Source organism: Malurus melanocephalus, unplaced genomic scaffold, assembly GCF_030028575.1.
Source record: "Malurus melanocephalus ecotype Western Australia unplaced genomic scaffold, MMel_1.1 scaffold_273, whole genome shotgun sequence".
In the NCBI taxonomy this organism is placed as follows: domain Eukaryota; kingdom Metazoa; phylum Chordata; class Aves; order Passeriformes; family Maluridae; genus Malurus; species Malurus melanocephalus.
This window is the reverse complement of record NW_026623505.1, coordinates 347,141-364,713: the sequence shown is the minus strand read 5'-3', so window position 1 is coordinate 364,713 and position 17,573 is coordinate 347,141. Positions and strand designations below refer to the sequence as shown.

Below are 17,573 nucleotides of genomic sequence, written 5' to 3'. Positions count from 1 at the left end.
ACTGCATTTGGATAGAAGAGAAGGTTAAATCTAAATTAAATCAATGTGATGTGATTGTAGAAGTTGAGGTCTATGATATGGAGTGGTACATTTTTGATTAAATCATCCAAAGAGTTATTTACAATTATACATCCTGATATAGCAGAAGACAGAAATAATTTTTTTTCTTTTTAAGGAGAAATGTATAGACAAGTTCAGGGCCATGTATTTTTTTTTTTCTTTTTAATTCCATTGTGTATCTTTGACTCATATTAAAGCAATCACAGTCACATAAAGATTTAGAATAAACTTAGATTGGGGAATAAAAATGATATTTATGTTTATTTAACTGATTAATGGATACATTTTCACAGAGTGTGACAGYAATATAAATAAAAAGCAAATGAAATAAAGTTACTAGAAATGGAACAAGGTACATAAAGGCTTTTCTTTTGCCCAGATCTAGAGAAAAAAGGATCCAGATAAAACCTAAGAATCAAATAGAATCTAACGAAGAATCCGTTTCTAAGTAGCTCACTTCTCTCTCCAGTTCAGAGAAGCTCTGAATTGTCACWGACTGGATTAAAAGTCCATAGAAGTTTTGTTTGTTTGTTTGTTTTGGTTTTTTTTATTCAAAACCCTATATTGAAGTATATCCATGATTTTACTGGGTGCAGGATTGGCAGGCCTATATGAAGCTTTGTGCCTAAAATCTCTGATTCTCATGAAAATTAACAAGATCTGCTTTTGCCTGTGAACTTAGCTGGTTTGTCTTGTTTTGTTTGGGCTTTTTTGGGCTTTTTTTTTTTTTTTTTTTTTTTTTTTTAAGATCATTCACAGTATTGATTTGGTAAAGTGCTCTTTTGTAAAAACCCCAAATTGCATGCCTAGTTTTAAGTACTTAATATTTTCCTCATGAAAGGTGCTTTCACCAAGCGTTGACTCTCTTTGCTTTCTGTTTGTGCAAACTTTGGTATAATTAATTTTACATTTCTTTTCCTATTTAATCTAAAGAGTCTTTAATCTCAAAGGCTCAGAGAGCATCTCCAGTTGTAAATATTCTTTGCTGAATAGCTCAAACAAGCAGATWCTGAGTTCACGTTTCAGTGAGTTCCCAAATAGGGGTGTGTGAGAGCACATGCAGTGTAATTTGTTAATTGTGAGCTGCTGCAGATAATCATGTTGTGCCATAGGGCCAGTTGAGGTCTAGCTTGACTTTYTGAACACTGAGAGATGAGGAGATAATTTAAGAGGAGTACTTAATTGTAATATTTGGTGACATTAATAACAAGTTGTCTAATACGAGAAATGAAGCAATTAATTTAGGGTGTGCTTGTCTCGAAATGTTCRTGGAACAGCCCAGGTTGGGAAGGATCTTGAAAGATCACATGGACTTGCTTCTATTCCTTGTTCTTCCCTCTCCACACCCACTAAAGAAAAAAAACCCCAAACCAAAAAAAAAAAAAAAAAAAAAAAAAAACTACAAAACAAATATAGCAAAGAAGGTTTCAAGCTTCTTAGTGGTTGTTTATGGATTAGCTGAAATAATAAAATTTAAAAACCCAAACCTTGTCTGTAAAAAGAAAAAAGGGCTTCTTTTTTGTGGTGCTGGTATCAAATTCCTGTTCTGTTGTGTTTGCTTATTAATACCCATCTGAATACTTCCTCATTTTCCCTGTGACTTTCTGGGAAGGAAGATGATGAGAATTCAAGAGTAGAGTGTTGATAAGCAAAGCCCTGTAGGTAAACAAAATATGTATGTGATGCTGAGATATTTGTGCTTACTTTCTTGCCTGCTTTCTTAAAAGGAGGGAGGAAAATGAGGAAGAGAAGGAGGTCACTGACACTTGGGTGAAACACCCTTTCTGACAAATGCATTGCTTAGGAATTCACTTTTTCAAATTGAACAAAATCATTCTAAAAGGAAAAATTTCGCAAAACTTCTTCATTTGGACATGATGGAGACTGCATTTCAAAGACGAGTTAATTTTGAAAAAATCCTAAATTTTAACTAGTATGTAGCAACATAAGAATATGTTGTAAAGCACTTTGGTGACTCCGGAGAGAGGAAGTCYGCTGTTATTTTAAAAGAATAGATGTGTCATCAATCAAACCAGTGAGCTGCTATATAAGTGCATTTCATGCATGAATTAACCAGCTCYTAGCTAGTAGATATCAAATYGATGTGKGCTGCTTCCCAGCTAACATGGAATGTGCTCAAGCAGAAATTCTGTATGCAGCACATGAGGTCATGRCTMCRAATATCCGAGCTGYTGGAGGTTYTGCTTGTCTAACACCTGCTAAAGAYCTGCACTTATTGCTGTGGCTTTGCACTTCTTTGCTATGGTCTCATAATTTGAGAGACAAAGGAAAGCACTTCAGCTAAGGTCTATTTGAACCTGTTATGAGTAAAATATTTAACAAAATCCTTATTGTGAAGATAGAAAATAAACTCAGAAATCGAGTGTTACAAGACTGATGAAGCTGCCAGGAGCTGGATCATTGTTTTTGGGACAATCTCAGTCATCACAGAGCTTTTTGATTATTTTTCTGTCTTTATATGTGTGCTTCAATTGTTTTTTTATTTTCATTTATCTCCAAAATTCCGGTAGTAGGACTACAAAATATGTTTGACATCTACTGATTATTGGAGGGAAAGGGAAATAATAGCTCTGTCATAAGCCTTAGGGCTTGAAACTCTTTTGCCAGGTCTTCTTATGAATGAAAACATGTTTTGTGTACATTTTGAGGAGTATTCGATGATAGTTTCTCCTGAAAATTTAGTGTTTGTTTTTGATCTGTGGATTAGTTGGCTTCCATATCTTTATCAAATTTCGGAGAACTCTTAGTGTAGGAATTAACAGGTTTTTGGTGGGAATATGTCCTTGGACTTCTTTCTGACAGAGCACATTGACTTGGTTTATTTTGATTGTTTACAAATACATAAAGATGTGAAAATAATAGTCCAATTCCACATGTCAARAAAGGTATCAAATGCATTATATTCCTTTACCTGGGCAAAATGACTACTGCCCTTGGAAGCACTGTTTCAGTGTTCCTTCAGGCGTGAAGAAAAAGCAAAACCCTTTCTCAGTTACTTCTGAAGCATTCACAGAGTTCATGATTCTCAGGCATTTCATTTTCCAGAAATTTCAATGAATATCAAGTGTGTGAAGCAGAGAGAAAGCAGGGAAGATTGTATCCAGACTGCTGGTTGGGATGTCCAGATGGAARGAATGATGTCAAACTGAGTCCCAGCAGGTTGTGTAAATGCCTTCCAGTAAGAGTAGCTGGAGGCAACTGCTGTGTAAGCTCAAAGTTTGCTCTGTGCAAGATCTTAAAATTGCTTAAAACCCATCCATGTTTTCACAAGAGTGTCTGCCAAGTCAAATACATTCAAAGTAYGATTAAAATGAAGCAGCTTAGTTTAAAATGTGATCCCTGTTTCCTGAGTAATTTCCTTATGCACTTATATCTGTATTTGCTGGAAGGGCTAAAAAGCATGKAACCAGTAATACTTTTATTGCCATTTCTCCAACCTCAGTCTGACTAGAAAAAAAAAAAAAGTATCCTTATTTATCCTTATTTTGTTAAAATAGGCTGGGTTTGTATTAATGCTAAATAATACATACTTTCCATACCATTTCCATTAACTGTTTACTTTTCATGCCTTGACAAAAGGTTCTCTTCCATTTTGTTCTTGACGTTCCCAGCTGTCAAAACAGTTACTTCGTCTGAGTCTTTGAAGTACAAGTCTGATTTGRACTCTGGAAGAAATAGTGATCCACAAAAGTGACAAATTTTGAAGGYTGAGTTGAGGTATTTAATCTAGTCAGTGACAAATAAATAAGCCTATTCAGTAGTAAAGGGTGCCAAATTAATTTTTTCCTTCTGTTTTTTTTTTATATTTCTGAACTGATAGTACAAGTATAGAGATATTATCAACTCTTGATGAGAGGATGGCTTCAGTCTGAYAATCAGGATTGTTTTCAAGGTATCTATTAAAGTGTGGAAAGTAGAAATAAAATTTTTAATTGCATAGAAAGTTCTCTGGCAAAGATGGAAACCTTGAGGATTAAGAGAAGAGAATTTAAAGAAAGGCAAAAATCATCTACTGTATAGGAACAGGGAATATTTTCATGAGAAGTTGTTGGTGCCAATTGAAGCATGCAGRAAATAGTGAACAATGGATGCATTCAAAACCTCAGTGGTAACTGAATCCTGTTGATTTCTAAGTGTCTCAAATAGTTGTGAGATTAAAGAGTAGAGGCAATTGCTGAGAAAATGACACAAAAAGACTGGAATAATAATACACTAAACGGAACAGCTAAAAGCGATAGTGTGTGATGGTTCTAAAAATCAGACAATGGAGATTTKGAATCAAACTGAAATTAAGTTGCAGTCACTGCTGACCATCCTGTTTTTTTTCCCTTTTTGAAGCATAGGGAGCTTCTTTCTAAATGCAAGTAGCAATTTCATTCTTATTAAAGTCTTGTTCTAATCCACTTTTCAAGGTCTTCAAGATCTGTTTGGATAAAGCCGTGAGCAACTTGGTCTGACCTCACAGCTGACCTTGCTTTAACTGTGCGGTGGGACTACAAGAAAAAGACACCTTTGTGACAGAGGCACTCGTAATGGAAATTCTYCCTGTGAGATATTCCAAAAAGTTTTGGCTTTGCTGAACCATGAACAATTTAAAATATAATTAATGACTATTACAGATGTGAAATTTTTCCACCTGGGGATTTTTCTTCCTTTTTTTTTCTTAGAACATAATAATATTAATTTTTCTTTCATCTGAATACATCACTTATTCTCTTGGACTGTCTCAACAAAGTGTATTCTCTTTGCTGAAGCTGTCATGCAAATTGGACTTTCTACCTGCTTCCACAGGCTTGTCATCACTGAGAGAAATGATATGTATTTACTTTAAATTGTCCTTTTACTTCAGTGCTGGCAGTTCTGTGCAGTGCCTGACATTTTTGAGAGGAAACAGCCTGTCACATCTTGAGTTTCAGGGASGAGAGCATTTAAAAGACAGGAAGAGGCCTAGGTGACATGACACTATTGCTTTTTTTTTTTTTTCCCAACCTCATGCTCTTCACTGTTCAAACTCCATGAAATCTGTATGTAAGGTTTGAAGAGGTGAATTTAGCTGAGGAAGGGCTAAATCAGGGTGGGCTGTGTATTTGCACAGGATTTATATGTAAAGGGAGAGGAAATGCATCATTTTGCAGTGCAGGCTCTGGCACGGTGCATCTCGACAGACACAGGAACATTTCTGGGCTGTTTCTGGGGCAGATTGGTGCTCTCCAGAATGTGCTGCTGCTTTGAGGTGTGGGTCACTGCTGGAATAATGAACTGTCTTAGGGGCTGGGAATCAGCAGGGCAGAGAGATGCTGTGGAATGTGAGTGTTCAACAGGGGAGAGCTGCTGCTGGTGCTCCTCATGGGATGGGGGAGTGGCATGAGAAAACTGGCACATCACTCTTGCCTAGAACCAACTCTGCTTCCAAAGTGTGTGCGTTTGGCAATGATTTAGAAGAAAAAGGAAAAAAAAAACCCACCAAAACTCACAAAAAATGCCAGGAAAACTAGCATAAAAATCTGCCATAGTTATTAGTAGTAGTAGTGTGTGAGAAAATGTGTGCATGCAGACAAAGGGAGAATGACTCTGGGCTTATTTAGAAGAAAAATAAAGCAAAATATAAACTCAGGGTATGTCATGCACAGACCTGGCTGGTTTTCTCCTGTAAATTTGTGTGAAGTATCAGCAGCTCTTAGAGACCGTAATAAGATAAAGAAATCAATTAGTCTAACTGTATTTCAGTTATACGGTAGATTATTAAAAGAAATATCATGTATGCCATTGTTTTTATAATTCTGCAATGAGCTAAATACTAGAGGAAATGTTTTGGATTATTTTATAAATCTTTTCCTTCAAGTCACTGTCTTGTTCTGTCACTCAATGCCTCATTCTTCCATCAGTATTCTCCGTGAGATGTTGTTTAATCTGTGTAAACATTGCTTTGTGAGGTGATCTTAAAATTGGCTTAAAAATTTTCAGTTTTAGGAAACAGCTGAGAGCCATTTGAAGTGTTCAGGTACCCTGTGATACAGAAGGAATGTGATGTAGGTTGGACAAATCAAGGGTATCAGTGTTGCCAGGACAGAAAAATTACTTGAATGTATCTAAGGAAATGAATATACATAGACATAATTTATTCAATGTGTCTGTTTCTTACAGAAACTTCTCTATTGTTAACGGAGGAGACAGCTGGCTTTTTACCTGAAAGGAAATACTAGCACATAAATCTGTTTATGAAGCAAACTAAACATAGCAAAGTAAATCCTTTTGCCTATAAAAATGATGCAATAAAATATTCATATAACATTTTTCCTTTTCAAGAAGTGAATCCTCAGGCAGCCCAATTAAATGGAAGCACTGAAGGGAAATATTTTTGTTAGAATACTGCATTTCTCAAAAGCATTACACATGAAAATTCAGGCTGAAGTACAGATATTTGAATTTTTACCAGCTCTTTCTCTTAACTTTTTAATGATGAAACTAAACTTACACTTTTCATTGAGGTGACTYGTGGCTTGTTTCAGTATTAAGTCTGTGGTTGAGAATTTAGGGATTGTTACACATCCTTTTAGATGAGGAAAGGCACAGGGAGCCGTGTAGTGTAATAACAGGAATATTAATGGCACTTCTGTCATTGGAGCCTTTATGCAGTGACAGCTCCATGACTGAAGGAAGCAAGGCTGAAAATAAATATTTTATAAATAAATAAAGTCTGGGAATATTGATTCATTTCCATAAGCCTGCTTGAAAATATCGCAAAATAYTTATATTTAAAATGAGTATTATGTGCTTTAGATAATTAATAGAATTARATAAAATTAATAAAAATTTCTTATATTTTTAATTTTGAACGTTTTTCAGAAGTTGATTGCAGTGATCCGGAGAAACAATAATTTGCCAGTCCTTTCAGTCTCTGAATTCTTATGGCTTTGTTTGTGAAGGAACTTGGGAATCTGTGAAGCATCAGGAAAAAGAGCTTTTTTCAATGTTATGCCAGTTTAGTTCTGCATCTAGGCACAATTCTCAGATTTAATCAATTACTATATTCTTGCCCTGGAATTCATCCCTCCAGCGCCCCCATTACAAGCATCAGACACTCAGGGTCCTGGTAGCTGTTTCTGGTTTTTTGATTTTGAGTCTTTTCTGCAAAACAATATCTTAGGCCACCATCTGCTCTCATCAAACCTTTCAGTTGGATCTCCAGTTCTGCTTAACCACGGGTTTATTTCCGCTCTACTTAAGAATTATTACGATTTTTTTGTTTAGTGTTTTCAGTAAATTCTCTACTCTTTTGCAATSCAATTATATAATAGGCTAAAACAAAGGAAGCCTAGTACTAAAAGCAATATAAATGTGATTTCTGTTGAAGGTTTTTACCTTTCTGAAGATCTGTGGAATTGTAACATTGCAAAGCGAATGATCTGTGAACTCTGGGAAAGAGCTTGAGATACACAAGTAAAGAAAACTTTGAAATTCAAATACAAATAAACTTTTTGATGTTTCTGGTGGCTTAAAATATTTTATTTTACTTCAAAGACACGACTAAATAATAATAGCAYGTAATTTTGTCTGAGGCAGAAAACGACTGTTTTCCTAACTTCTTTTAAGCGAGYCTAGTTGCATTTATTCATCGTCCTCTGCTTTTGCTTTGTTCATCTGCGAATCCTGCAGTGCTGTATCAGGATGACGAGATCCTTTCAAAAGAGAACAATCTGAGCATCTCGGGAGACGTGACTCTCTTAACCAAGCAGCAGTTAGATTACAGTTTTCAGCCCAGCTTCACTTTAATCAATCTTCCTGTTATTATCAAGAGACAGCAAATCAGAGAGCGCTGCGAGACCTCTGGCAGCTGCTGGTGGCTSGGAGTGACTCGAGGCGGCTGCTCGGGAGAGGTGCAGTGTCATGGTTCAGTCTGGATGACTTGTCAGAAACCAAAATCAACTGTCACAGCGTCTCACTGGACTAATTGAGGTTACAGGAAACATCTCAGCCACCACTGCTTCATTTCACCTCGGTGCATGAAAGCCACTGCGCTGCGAGGCCGTGTCGTTATCCAAATCACCGTGGAGAGCCAATGGAAACRGAAATATTGGCTGCTCTCAGTAGGGCTGGGGAGACACAAATTCATGATTTGTTGCTGAAATCTCTTACTACAGATTTTATAAAATCAGGACCAGAAGTTTCCTGCTTAGGAGTGAAGCTCTGCTGGCATCRTTTGGCTTCCCTACCCAAGTCTCTTGCTTGACTCAATAATGTGTTTTTCTGAGAACTGTGGTGGGAGATAAACAGCCCRTCCTTCCTGCTTTGTTCAGCTGACAAATGAGAATTGCTGATGAATAATTCTGGGAGAGTTGCAGCAAAATAGATGGGAAGCTTGTTGTGGGGATCTTCCTTTTGGAAAGATTATAAACTGGAGGAGATGTAGTTCCCATCAAGAAGAATTCCCTAATAAGTTTTAGGAGCCTCAGTTAATAACAAATGTTTCACAGATTTAAAGCCAGTTAGGAGACTTGATAGATTGGGAGAGTTCAACTTGAATTCTGTGTAAGGTTCTTGATGTCATTKCGGGTTTTTTATTTGTTTTGTTTTGTTTTTTATTCATTTATTTTGGAGTAAAGATTTACAGAGTGTGAAAAATACTTTTTTTGAAAGGGCATATGTCATTTTATTTTGGCTTTTTTTTTGATATCACCCATTCTTTCAACAGTTCTTTCTTCATATAAGTTACTTTGTTGTGTCTCCAGTGTTAAACAGCCTTCCTRCATTATTTTTTCTTGATGAGAGACTGAGATAGGTAATTTTGATTTTAACCTTTTGTAGTGGTTGGTTTTAAATAAAGRGAGGATTGAAAGGATTGTCAATCAGCACTTTCAAATGTTATCAACAAACAGCTTTTAAAACATACATGTTGAATAGATAGAGTGTTCAGGCAAAATCTTCAGCTTCAAGCATTTTCAGAAGGAAATTATTTCATTTTAAAATAGCCATATGTGGAGATGTTGTGAAGTATTTTTGCAAGTTAGTAATAATCAGGAATGTGATGAGGAGTGGACTTAAGCCAAATCACAAGTGATTTCTCCATTCATTATTGCTGAACCATGATAAATATCTTCTTCGACTTCACACTGTCTTATCCTGTATTTACAATATACAGAATGTCTGTTATATACATTAAATATTATATATTCATTCTGCTTATTTTTTCTCCTCTAAAGTTTCCTGCCTTCATTGCTTCCAGTGTTTCCATAGCTGTTGTATCCCTGTTAATACAAGTGCTGGCTGCAGTTTTAAGCTGCATGCAGTGTGAATCAGTCCTGTTTTGTGTAATGCAGAAGAAAGAGCTATATTTTAAATGTGTTTTCTCACATTGAACCTTATTATCATGCTTTAAAAAAATTTACATCTGGTMGAGTCTTTTGCATTAGACTCCCACTGTCATTGTGAATATTCATAATCTCTGTTTCCTTTTTTGCCTTGATCCTTTTTCCAATATAAGAAGAGGACCAGCAATAAACATGTCAGTTATTGGCCCATGGATTTAGCTAAAACCTATGTTCTAATCTTTTAAAACTAATAATGGGCCAAAACAGTTTTTTCTCTTTTTTTGGCTTAAGATAATATCTATTTGAGAGCATGAATGAAATGTGAGAMTATAAATAAGAATGCCAATGGTTAGATTTGATGCTTTGCTGTCCACAATCTTCCATTATGTCACTGAAATTGATGCTCCTTCACTGACACTGGGTCTGTCTGTAACAATTCTATTTATATAAATTTGAATCTCTCAGCATATTTACTTCCAGCAGCTAAAAGTGTTTGCAGGCTACCACTGCACAGASTTAATGTGCAGGATAAAAATTACTCATAAATATGCTAATACTAATAAAACTGTTTGATACTTTTTTATTCATATGGAAAATTATGCATAGAGATTAACTTTGTCTTACATTTGCTGCTCTTCTGTTCATTGTATGAAATAAAGAAAAGTGGGAAGGTGAAGTGAGGAAAAGAGGAGACATCTTTTCTTTGATCACATTAGAATAGGGATAATGATCCATTTTCTGTTGCTTAAATTTTTGCCCTGGACAGAATCAAAAACTTTTTTAAATTTAAATCTAGGTAAACAATGGAGTAACAGTGAAAGCTACGAAATTGGTAGTATTTGTGTATTTACAGAAAATGTTTGCTTATTTATATTCTAGGTTTTCCTTGCAACTTTCTCAATACTAATACAATTTTATACACCATTTCAAGCTTCCAGAGCCCGGAGCACCTGATAAACCTGTTATTTCTGTGGGCATAGTGTGTCTGTGTCCCTGTGTCACAAACTGTCTGTMCCTTTGTGGTTTCTGTCTGTGCAATGGTGTCTGGCTCTGGATTTCCTTCAGCTCATTGTAATTACTGCCTCCTGCAAGGCTTTTGAAATGAGTTTGCTCCTGTTTCCTCTTCAAACTTACACTGTTTCTAACAATCTCATCCTGTGACTTGAAAAGGCTTAACAAATCAAAATCATCCTTTGCTTCTGTTCTCTGCTTSTGTTGTGTGCCTCTCTTCCTAGGGACAGGTTATTTACAAGTTTTGATATTTATCCTTAGAATAGAGGGGAATACTTATATTTAATGTGAGTTTAACAAATTTTTTCTTGTAGTACTTCTGTTAGATGAGAATGTTCTTAATCTCAAAGTATAAATGGGTCTTGGAATACTTTAGGGACATTTTGTACCTGCACATCTTTTTTGAATTACTCTTTCATTTGGGATTTTGAAAACAGATGCCTCTCTCTCTCCTTTCTAAGGCATGAATTGCAGCTTATGTGACAGTTGTTTTTTTTTTTCCTATCTTATCAATTTTACTTTRAAATATGTATCTTGGAACATCTTTGGGTGTTTTTTTTTTAAATTATCAATAAAAATAAAACCCTGAATTTGAAAGGTTGTGAGGGTTTTATAAAAATTTCTAAGGAGTTCTGTTTTGACCATCAGAAACTCCAGTCACATCTGAAAACTAGGGCCAACAGATGACAAATAATTTTTAGTTGGAACACCAGCTCTTTCTGGAACACAGTGTGTTTGATTTTGAACTCCAGCCTGGTGACTTGGCTTTTCTTTCAGCTATGCCAGTGCTCCAAATTTACAGTTTTATGTAATTCCCTTCTATGCATTGAACCATGCATGTTTTGGGCTTTTCCTCCTCTTCTTTTCCTCTTTTACTKAGGTGCAAAGAGGAAAGTATGTTCTCTGTATATAGCTGTATATTAATACATATAGGTTATTCCTTGGAATAGGAATAAAATGCAGCATCCCAAGGATAATAGAGAAATAATTGCTGCAGATCACATTACTTTATGATGTGGTATATTAGTATAACGAAGACTCATRAATTTCCTACTGACAGTGTGTTACTGAAGAGTTTCTGATGCCTGGTTGTAATTAAATCCAACAAAACAGGGATGAACAATAACAGTAAAATTCTTTGGATRTAGGTGGAACATCCTTGCAGGCAGGATCTCATCCTGATCCTGGGAAAGTGGGGAAGAAATTTCAGATAATTAAAACTGATCAGGCTGTAGAACAGCTACCAGATGAATACATTTGGTAGTGCAATAATGGGGAGAGCTCATTTGGTGTTACCTGCTTGAGTGTCTGTTGTGACAGCTGGCCATAAGACAGGGTTCTGGGTTTGTCTGGGGACACAGCAGGGAAGGGCACTGGCCTTTAACCAGGGCAGGCAGCAGCACTGGAGGGACAGCAATGCCATTTGTGGCTGTGAGGTAAGAAAGAAATGCAGTAACTGTTCACAATGGGACAGGTAATTCCCCCTGCCTCAGTGAAAATGGAAGGGGTATTTTGAAGCCCATGTACATGGGCTCTTCTGGGGAAGGATGTGGTGAAAATTGATAGTGTTTCAAGCTCTGAAATGTACTTTTCTATAAAAACACAGTTGATACTGATTGATGTGAGTGCACACTGCTCTGCAGAAGAGGGCAGGGTCAGTTTGTTTCAAGGTGCTGTGTCATTGTGTACAGAACTCTACTGGAAAAGCCCTGGTGCTCACAGACCCTCCCCGTGTGTTTGCAAGGGTGGACTGGGTGCATTTTAAAGTGAATAATGACAGCAACACAATTCCAGTRATTCCTTACTGGGCTGTTCAGTCTGTGAAACTGCTGGATAAGAAAAATTTACTTTTGTGTTTTCTGAGAAGTTCTGCAGAGTGTTCATGTGTCAAATACCCTTTAAAATGAAAATGCTTGTACTATACACTTGTGGCATGTCTTTTTAAAGCCGTTCAAGAGGAAGATTAATTTTTCTTTTCCAACTGTAATAAAAGTACTTTCAATACTGGACTCTCCTTTAAAATATAAAACTCCTAATGAGTACTAATACTGCCATTTAGGCAAGTCTTTCTCCYCAGGGCTGCTCTCAATATATACTGTGTATACTTAGCATAGGCTAAATATAATGATTATTATGCCTCTATAAAAGTTTTTACAGAGGTATAACCTTTGTAAATATCTCATTCTTTAAAACACTGAAAGACCAAAACATCTCTGAAGTGCTGTAGAGTGGTGGCGTGCATCAGGACAATGCAAGCTTTGTAACAGTGTGAATATTTACTGATGCTAATTGTGCTCTCTCAATTGTCCCCCTGAAGTAACCAGAGTTACTTCATCTGTAAAATTAAGCAGAAGACTAAGAGTGTGTAGCATAAGAACCTCTGAGACTTCCCATTGGTTTTGGTGCCCAGGGGAAAGTTAACAGACTTTGAAGAGATTTTAATTTAGAGAAATTGGGTGGTGACTGCAGAGAGAAAAGTCTTGGTCCAGAGCTCTACTGAATACAGTGGAGACCTTGAGATAAAATTTGGATCTGTGAATGTTTGTTTTGTGGAACTCCCAGGCTTGTGAAGTGCTASAGAAATTACAGGCTGTTAAATCTCTACAATTCTTTAAATTTGATTTTTAAGTATTGAAATGAGAACTTCCAAGTCATTCATAAAATGTAAATACCCCATCTTCTCCGTGCTCTCACTGCTGTTAWCAAGTGTATACAAGATGCTCAGTACTGTAAAAAGAAATAAATCTACTTATGGAAATTCTGAACACAAACATTTGCCTTTGGGAACAGTCACAATGAATACATTTGTATTTGCATTGTCATTTTTTTGCCTGTGTTTGCCATCTGTTTCGATGCAAACTTTGTTTGTTTTTCTACTCACAGGACTATACCTTGACAATGTACTTCCAGCAAGCATGGAGGGATAAGAGGCTGTCCTACAATGTAATACCTCTAAACCTTACTCTGGACAACAGAGTCGCTGATCAGCTCTGGGTGCCCGATACCTATTTCCTGAATGACAAGAAGTCATTTGTTCATGGTGTCACTGTGAAGAACAGAATGATTCGTTTGCATCCAGATGGAACAGTCCTTTATGGGCTCAGGTCAGTGGGAACCATTTCTAACTCCTCTGTCTCTTCATTTAAAACCATGATTAAAAAGCTAAAAATAAAAACCATTCCTTGCTTTTTTTTTTTCTTTTTGTGTTCTTTGTATTGCTGTATTCTATATAACTGATGATATAAAAAAAAAAAATTAAGCATTCTAAGGCTGGATATTTTTTTCTTTTTTTTTTAATACAAATTTTGGAGATAAACTGCCATTTTTAGTACAGTTCAGAGACTTGTATTAAGAACAGATAAGACTGTAAATATTATTTGAAATACTCATTCTGGATTAAAAGCCTGGTTTAGAACTGCTTCTTCAAAGGAATTGAAATAGAAAATACAAAATGGGGATTAGAGGAAAAAATGGAAAATGTATATGATGGCTGAATTGATAGTTTAACGGATACATTTTAAAAATAATTTTGACTGAATATTAGATTGGTTTGTATGCTACCCAGATGAATCAGCTTTCTGATTTTCACTGGGATGAGATATGACTTGAAATGTTTTTCAGCCTGCTGTTGTTATTGTGTATGACTGGATGGAGAGGGGTGGCTGGAGAAATCAACAGAAGGGCTTCACTCTTGAGAAGTTCCAAAAACTGGGGGAACTGTCTGTTTAATGATATTTATAGGAAAAGTAATTGCTTAGAAATTGATTTTAAAATGTAGCTGCAGAAGGTGTCTGCCAATGCAGTGTGGGTAGGTAATAAAATAGCAGGAAAGCATTGTCTGGGTTAACAGGAGGAAATGCTGCAGAGCTGGGTGTTGTATTTACCAATTTGTGGCCARTTTTGTTTTCTGTGGGAGCAGCTCAGGCTCTGGCTATGGCTGGGAGCAAAGCTGGAGTTTTTGTGATTGTTCAGTGAAGCAACAGATTCTTGGTTCCTTGAAATGCAGTTGTAGTTCAAAGTGAAATGTAAACCAACTACATARCACACATTTGTAGTGACGGAGTCAGAGCAAGCATAACAGCAGTTTTGGTGTAGTTTTCAGTTTAAGATTCTGAAATCATAATCTTTATTATTATCTTCTCAAATAAATTAGAAATAAATAGCAGGTTTAATGTCTTCAATAATGCAAACTTTTTATTGCTACTTGTGGCATTTTCATTCTGACTGCTTAACCATCCGTATTAATTTCTGTTTTTTAAAAGCTTGACAAACTGAGCTCACCAAAAATTATCCATAGAAGAATCAAGTAAAAGAAAGTTTTGTTCTCTGGGGCTTTCATGTCGTTGTTCATTTGTTTTTCAAAAACTTGAAGTCTTTCATGAAATATACTTTGTCTAAGGTTTTGAGGGTTTTATTTGTTTCTTTTTCTTGAGCTGAAATTGTGTTGGTACTGCTTCATTTTGTTGGGTGAAACCTTTCCTCCTTTTCATTAAGCATGAATAGCAAATAAGTTTTACTGTCTTTTATGAGATGCAATAAAGTGAAATGGTGTCTATTTTTTACTCAAAGCTGTTTCATCTAATTAGAGGAATCATTATTAATGCTTTTGAGCCTTTATTACCCAGAGTTATTTTCTTCAATACTTGCAATCACAGTATGTTATCCAAAATTTATGGTACTTCTTTTTTATTGTAGACCTTGTGAACAGCCTAGTTAAAGGTATTTTGACAGTTTTTTGCATTAATTCACTTTAGCTTATACTTGCAGTTATTCTCACTTTGGGATGCATTTTTCTAAAGTGGGATTCCTTCAAGAATCACTCTTAMATTTTTTCACCTCCCCATACATCTATTTATAATCACTATCACGTCCACACACACATCAGTGTTGCTGTGAATTCAGTTGCATTTACTTTGACTGATGTAACAAAATTGCAAGTGATTTTATCAGTATAAATGTAACCATCCCTTTCCTTTACATCCCCGTAGTTTAATTTCTATTTCAGACAGCAAGCAGCGATCCCTAAACATTGCTGGTTTGGTTTTTGTGAGCAGAACCCATCCACGGTGTGCACGTCACATCTGATTCGATTTGACATTGGGGAGGTAAATTTCAGGAAGGACCAGGAGGCAGTTTTGTGAGCACCTGGATTATTCTGCCACTGAAAGAGGGGAGAGAGGGAGGGGAAGAAAAAAGAGAAATGCCTAATAATGAATGGAGCCATCTAAATGGTTGTTGTGTTATCCTCATAGCTGCCCTGGTCACTGCTACAGGGCATCAGTTAAGGGCATTGCTAAATTCTTGACCTTTTTTTACAGAGAACGTGACATGCTGGTTGCTTTTAGGTTAAGAAGGACTTTTCTTTCTGAGGGGATAGCTGCCAGCTATTTATGTTTTGGGAAAATGTTATATTTCGGGGGGTTTTTTTCTGTATTCCATCTGGCAAGGAAATGATTCGTTGCTGCCAAGACCAGGACATTGAATAGATGATATACTTAAATCACCTAAATGGTAGAAAATTGTAAACATATAGTCTTAAATGAAGAGTCATTACAGAGAAAATTACTATGTTGGAAGTTAAGATGACTTGCAAGAGGATATTAGTGATTTGACAACATATTTAGAACAGTAAATTTAGACATTCAAATCTAGTTTAGCAAACAGTTTACAGTCGGTTGAGCAAAGCTCGAATAAGATTTGCAGTCAGAGCTGAGGAAAAGATACGGCTTTAACTAAATTTCTGTCTGTTAAAAYGTCTGGTTTATGTAATAAACTTTGCAGAAATGGGTGCTACAGGAGATAAAATTTGTTATATCTTAAATTTATTTTTATATCTATAAATATATATGTAAAAAATTTCCCCTGACTTTTGACATCAAATCTGCTCTAAAACGCAGATGAAAAGTTCAGCTGTCTTCTGCTTTATTCTCTGTAAGCCTGGGGAAGAATCACTTCTCTGATTTTTGCAGCCTCTGAAAGCACCAAGCTTTTGGAATTTTTTTTCCAGGGGTGGGAATAATGCAAGATTTGAGAATGATGACAAGTAAGATCCTTCTTTTTGCCAGTTTGGAATTGCTGCTTTTTGTGTAAATCTGTTACAGTGCCTTTCTTGAACTCACCTCTCTGCTGGGAGAGAGACTTGGGGATGCCATGTGTCAGAATRAGGGGCAAACTGAGGTTAGAATATTAGGATTAAGTACAGTTGAAGAAGTGGCTAAACACTAAGATGTTTTGTGGGGTTTTTCAGCATTGCCAGGCTGTTTACAGGGACACTGATTCTTGCATCGACTTCTCCCAATATTCCTCACAAGAGAGCTCTKCAACAGTGGGTAGAGAATGGATAATTACCTGCCCAAGAGCATTGTATGCTTTTGTATCTCTTCAGTAGGATGCTTTTGTGCTTTTTGTAAATGAAGTTTGTGGGTGTTTTTCACAGAAAAATGGAATATATACAGAACTCCTGCTAGGGGCCGTGTTCTGTGAGGTAATGACGTTGCCATCATTTTTAGCCAAAAGAAAAACAAAAGGAAGTAGAACAGAGGAGTTTTTTTTCAGAAATTAAGGACTTTTCCCATTTGAAAGYCCAACAGTTTTACTTGCCAAGATTCATCCAATGCATTAGCAACTATGAGTCTCCAACCCAGCCAGCAATAATTCCTATTTGACTGATGGAACACAGTAATCTCCCGTAAATGAGAGAATTATGTGTATGATGGCCTTGCTTTGTTCTCTCTCTATTTCCTGCTACCAGCATTGAGTCACATGAATCTTAAACAGTCCTGGATGCCTGGATTTTGTGTTGTCTCAGCTGTGCCTTCTGCTGTCTGCTCACTCCATTTCAGCTGCTTGGAAAGTTTTACTGTTGCAAGTGAAATAGATTCTCCCACACTTTGCTCTGCTGAAGCAGCACTGGGCATTTTTGTTGTATTACCAGACTTGTTCAGCATTTTAACTCCCCACAGGCAGCTTATTGTCTATGAAATCTGATGGACATTATGAAAAGCAGTCACTTTGCAAGTATCTTTAGTTCTCCAGCCATGTTCTTTGAGAGGTGAATTGTTCACATCAGCTACCTTTGAGTAAAGCAGTTGATCTTTAATTTTCTACTTTATGCTTTTTCCTATTTTTTAATTTGGGTTGGGTTCTTTTTTGTTTTTATTTGGGTTTTTTTGG

General features: G+C 36.3%; 1 protein-coding gene across 1 annotated transcript in view; it reads left to right on the top strand.

Annotated features, from left to right (window-relative positions):
- GABRB2 (gamma-aminobutyric acid type A receptor subunit beta2) overlaps nt 1-17,573 on the top strand; it is a 132,118-nt gene that overhangs the window by 30,588 nt on the left and 83,957 nt on the right. The window contains exon 4 of the mRNA XM_057376204.1: nt 13,284-13,504. Coding sequence (XP_057232187.1) covers nt 13,284-13,504 — 221 coding nt within the window. The remainder of the gene's footprint in view (nt 1-13,283; nt 13,505-17,573) is intronic.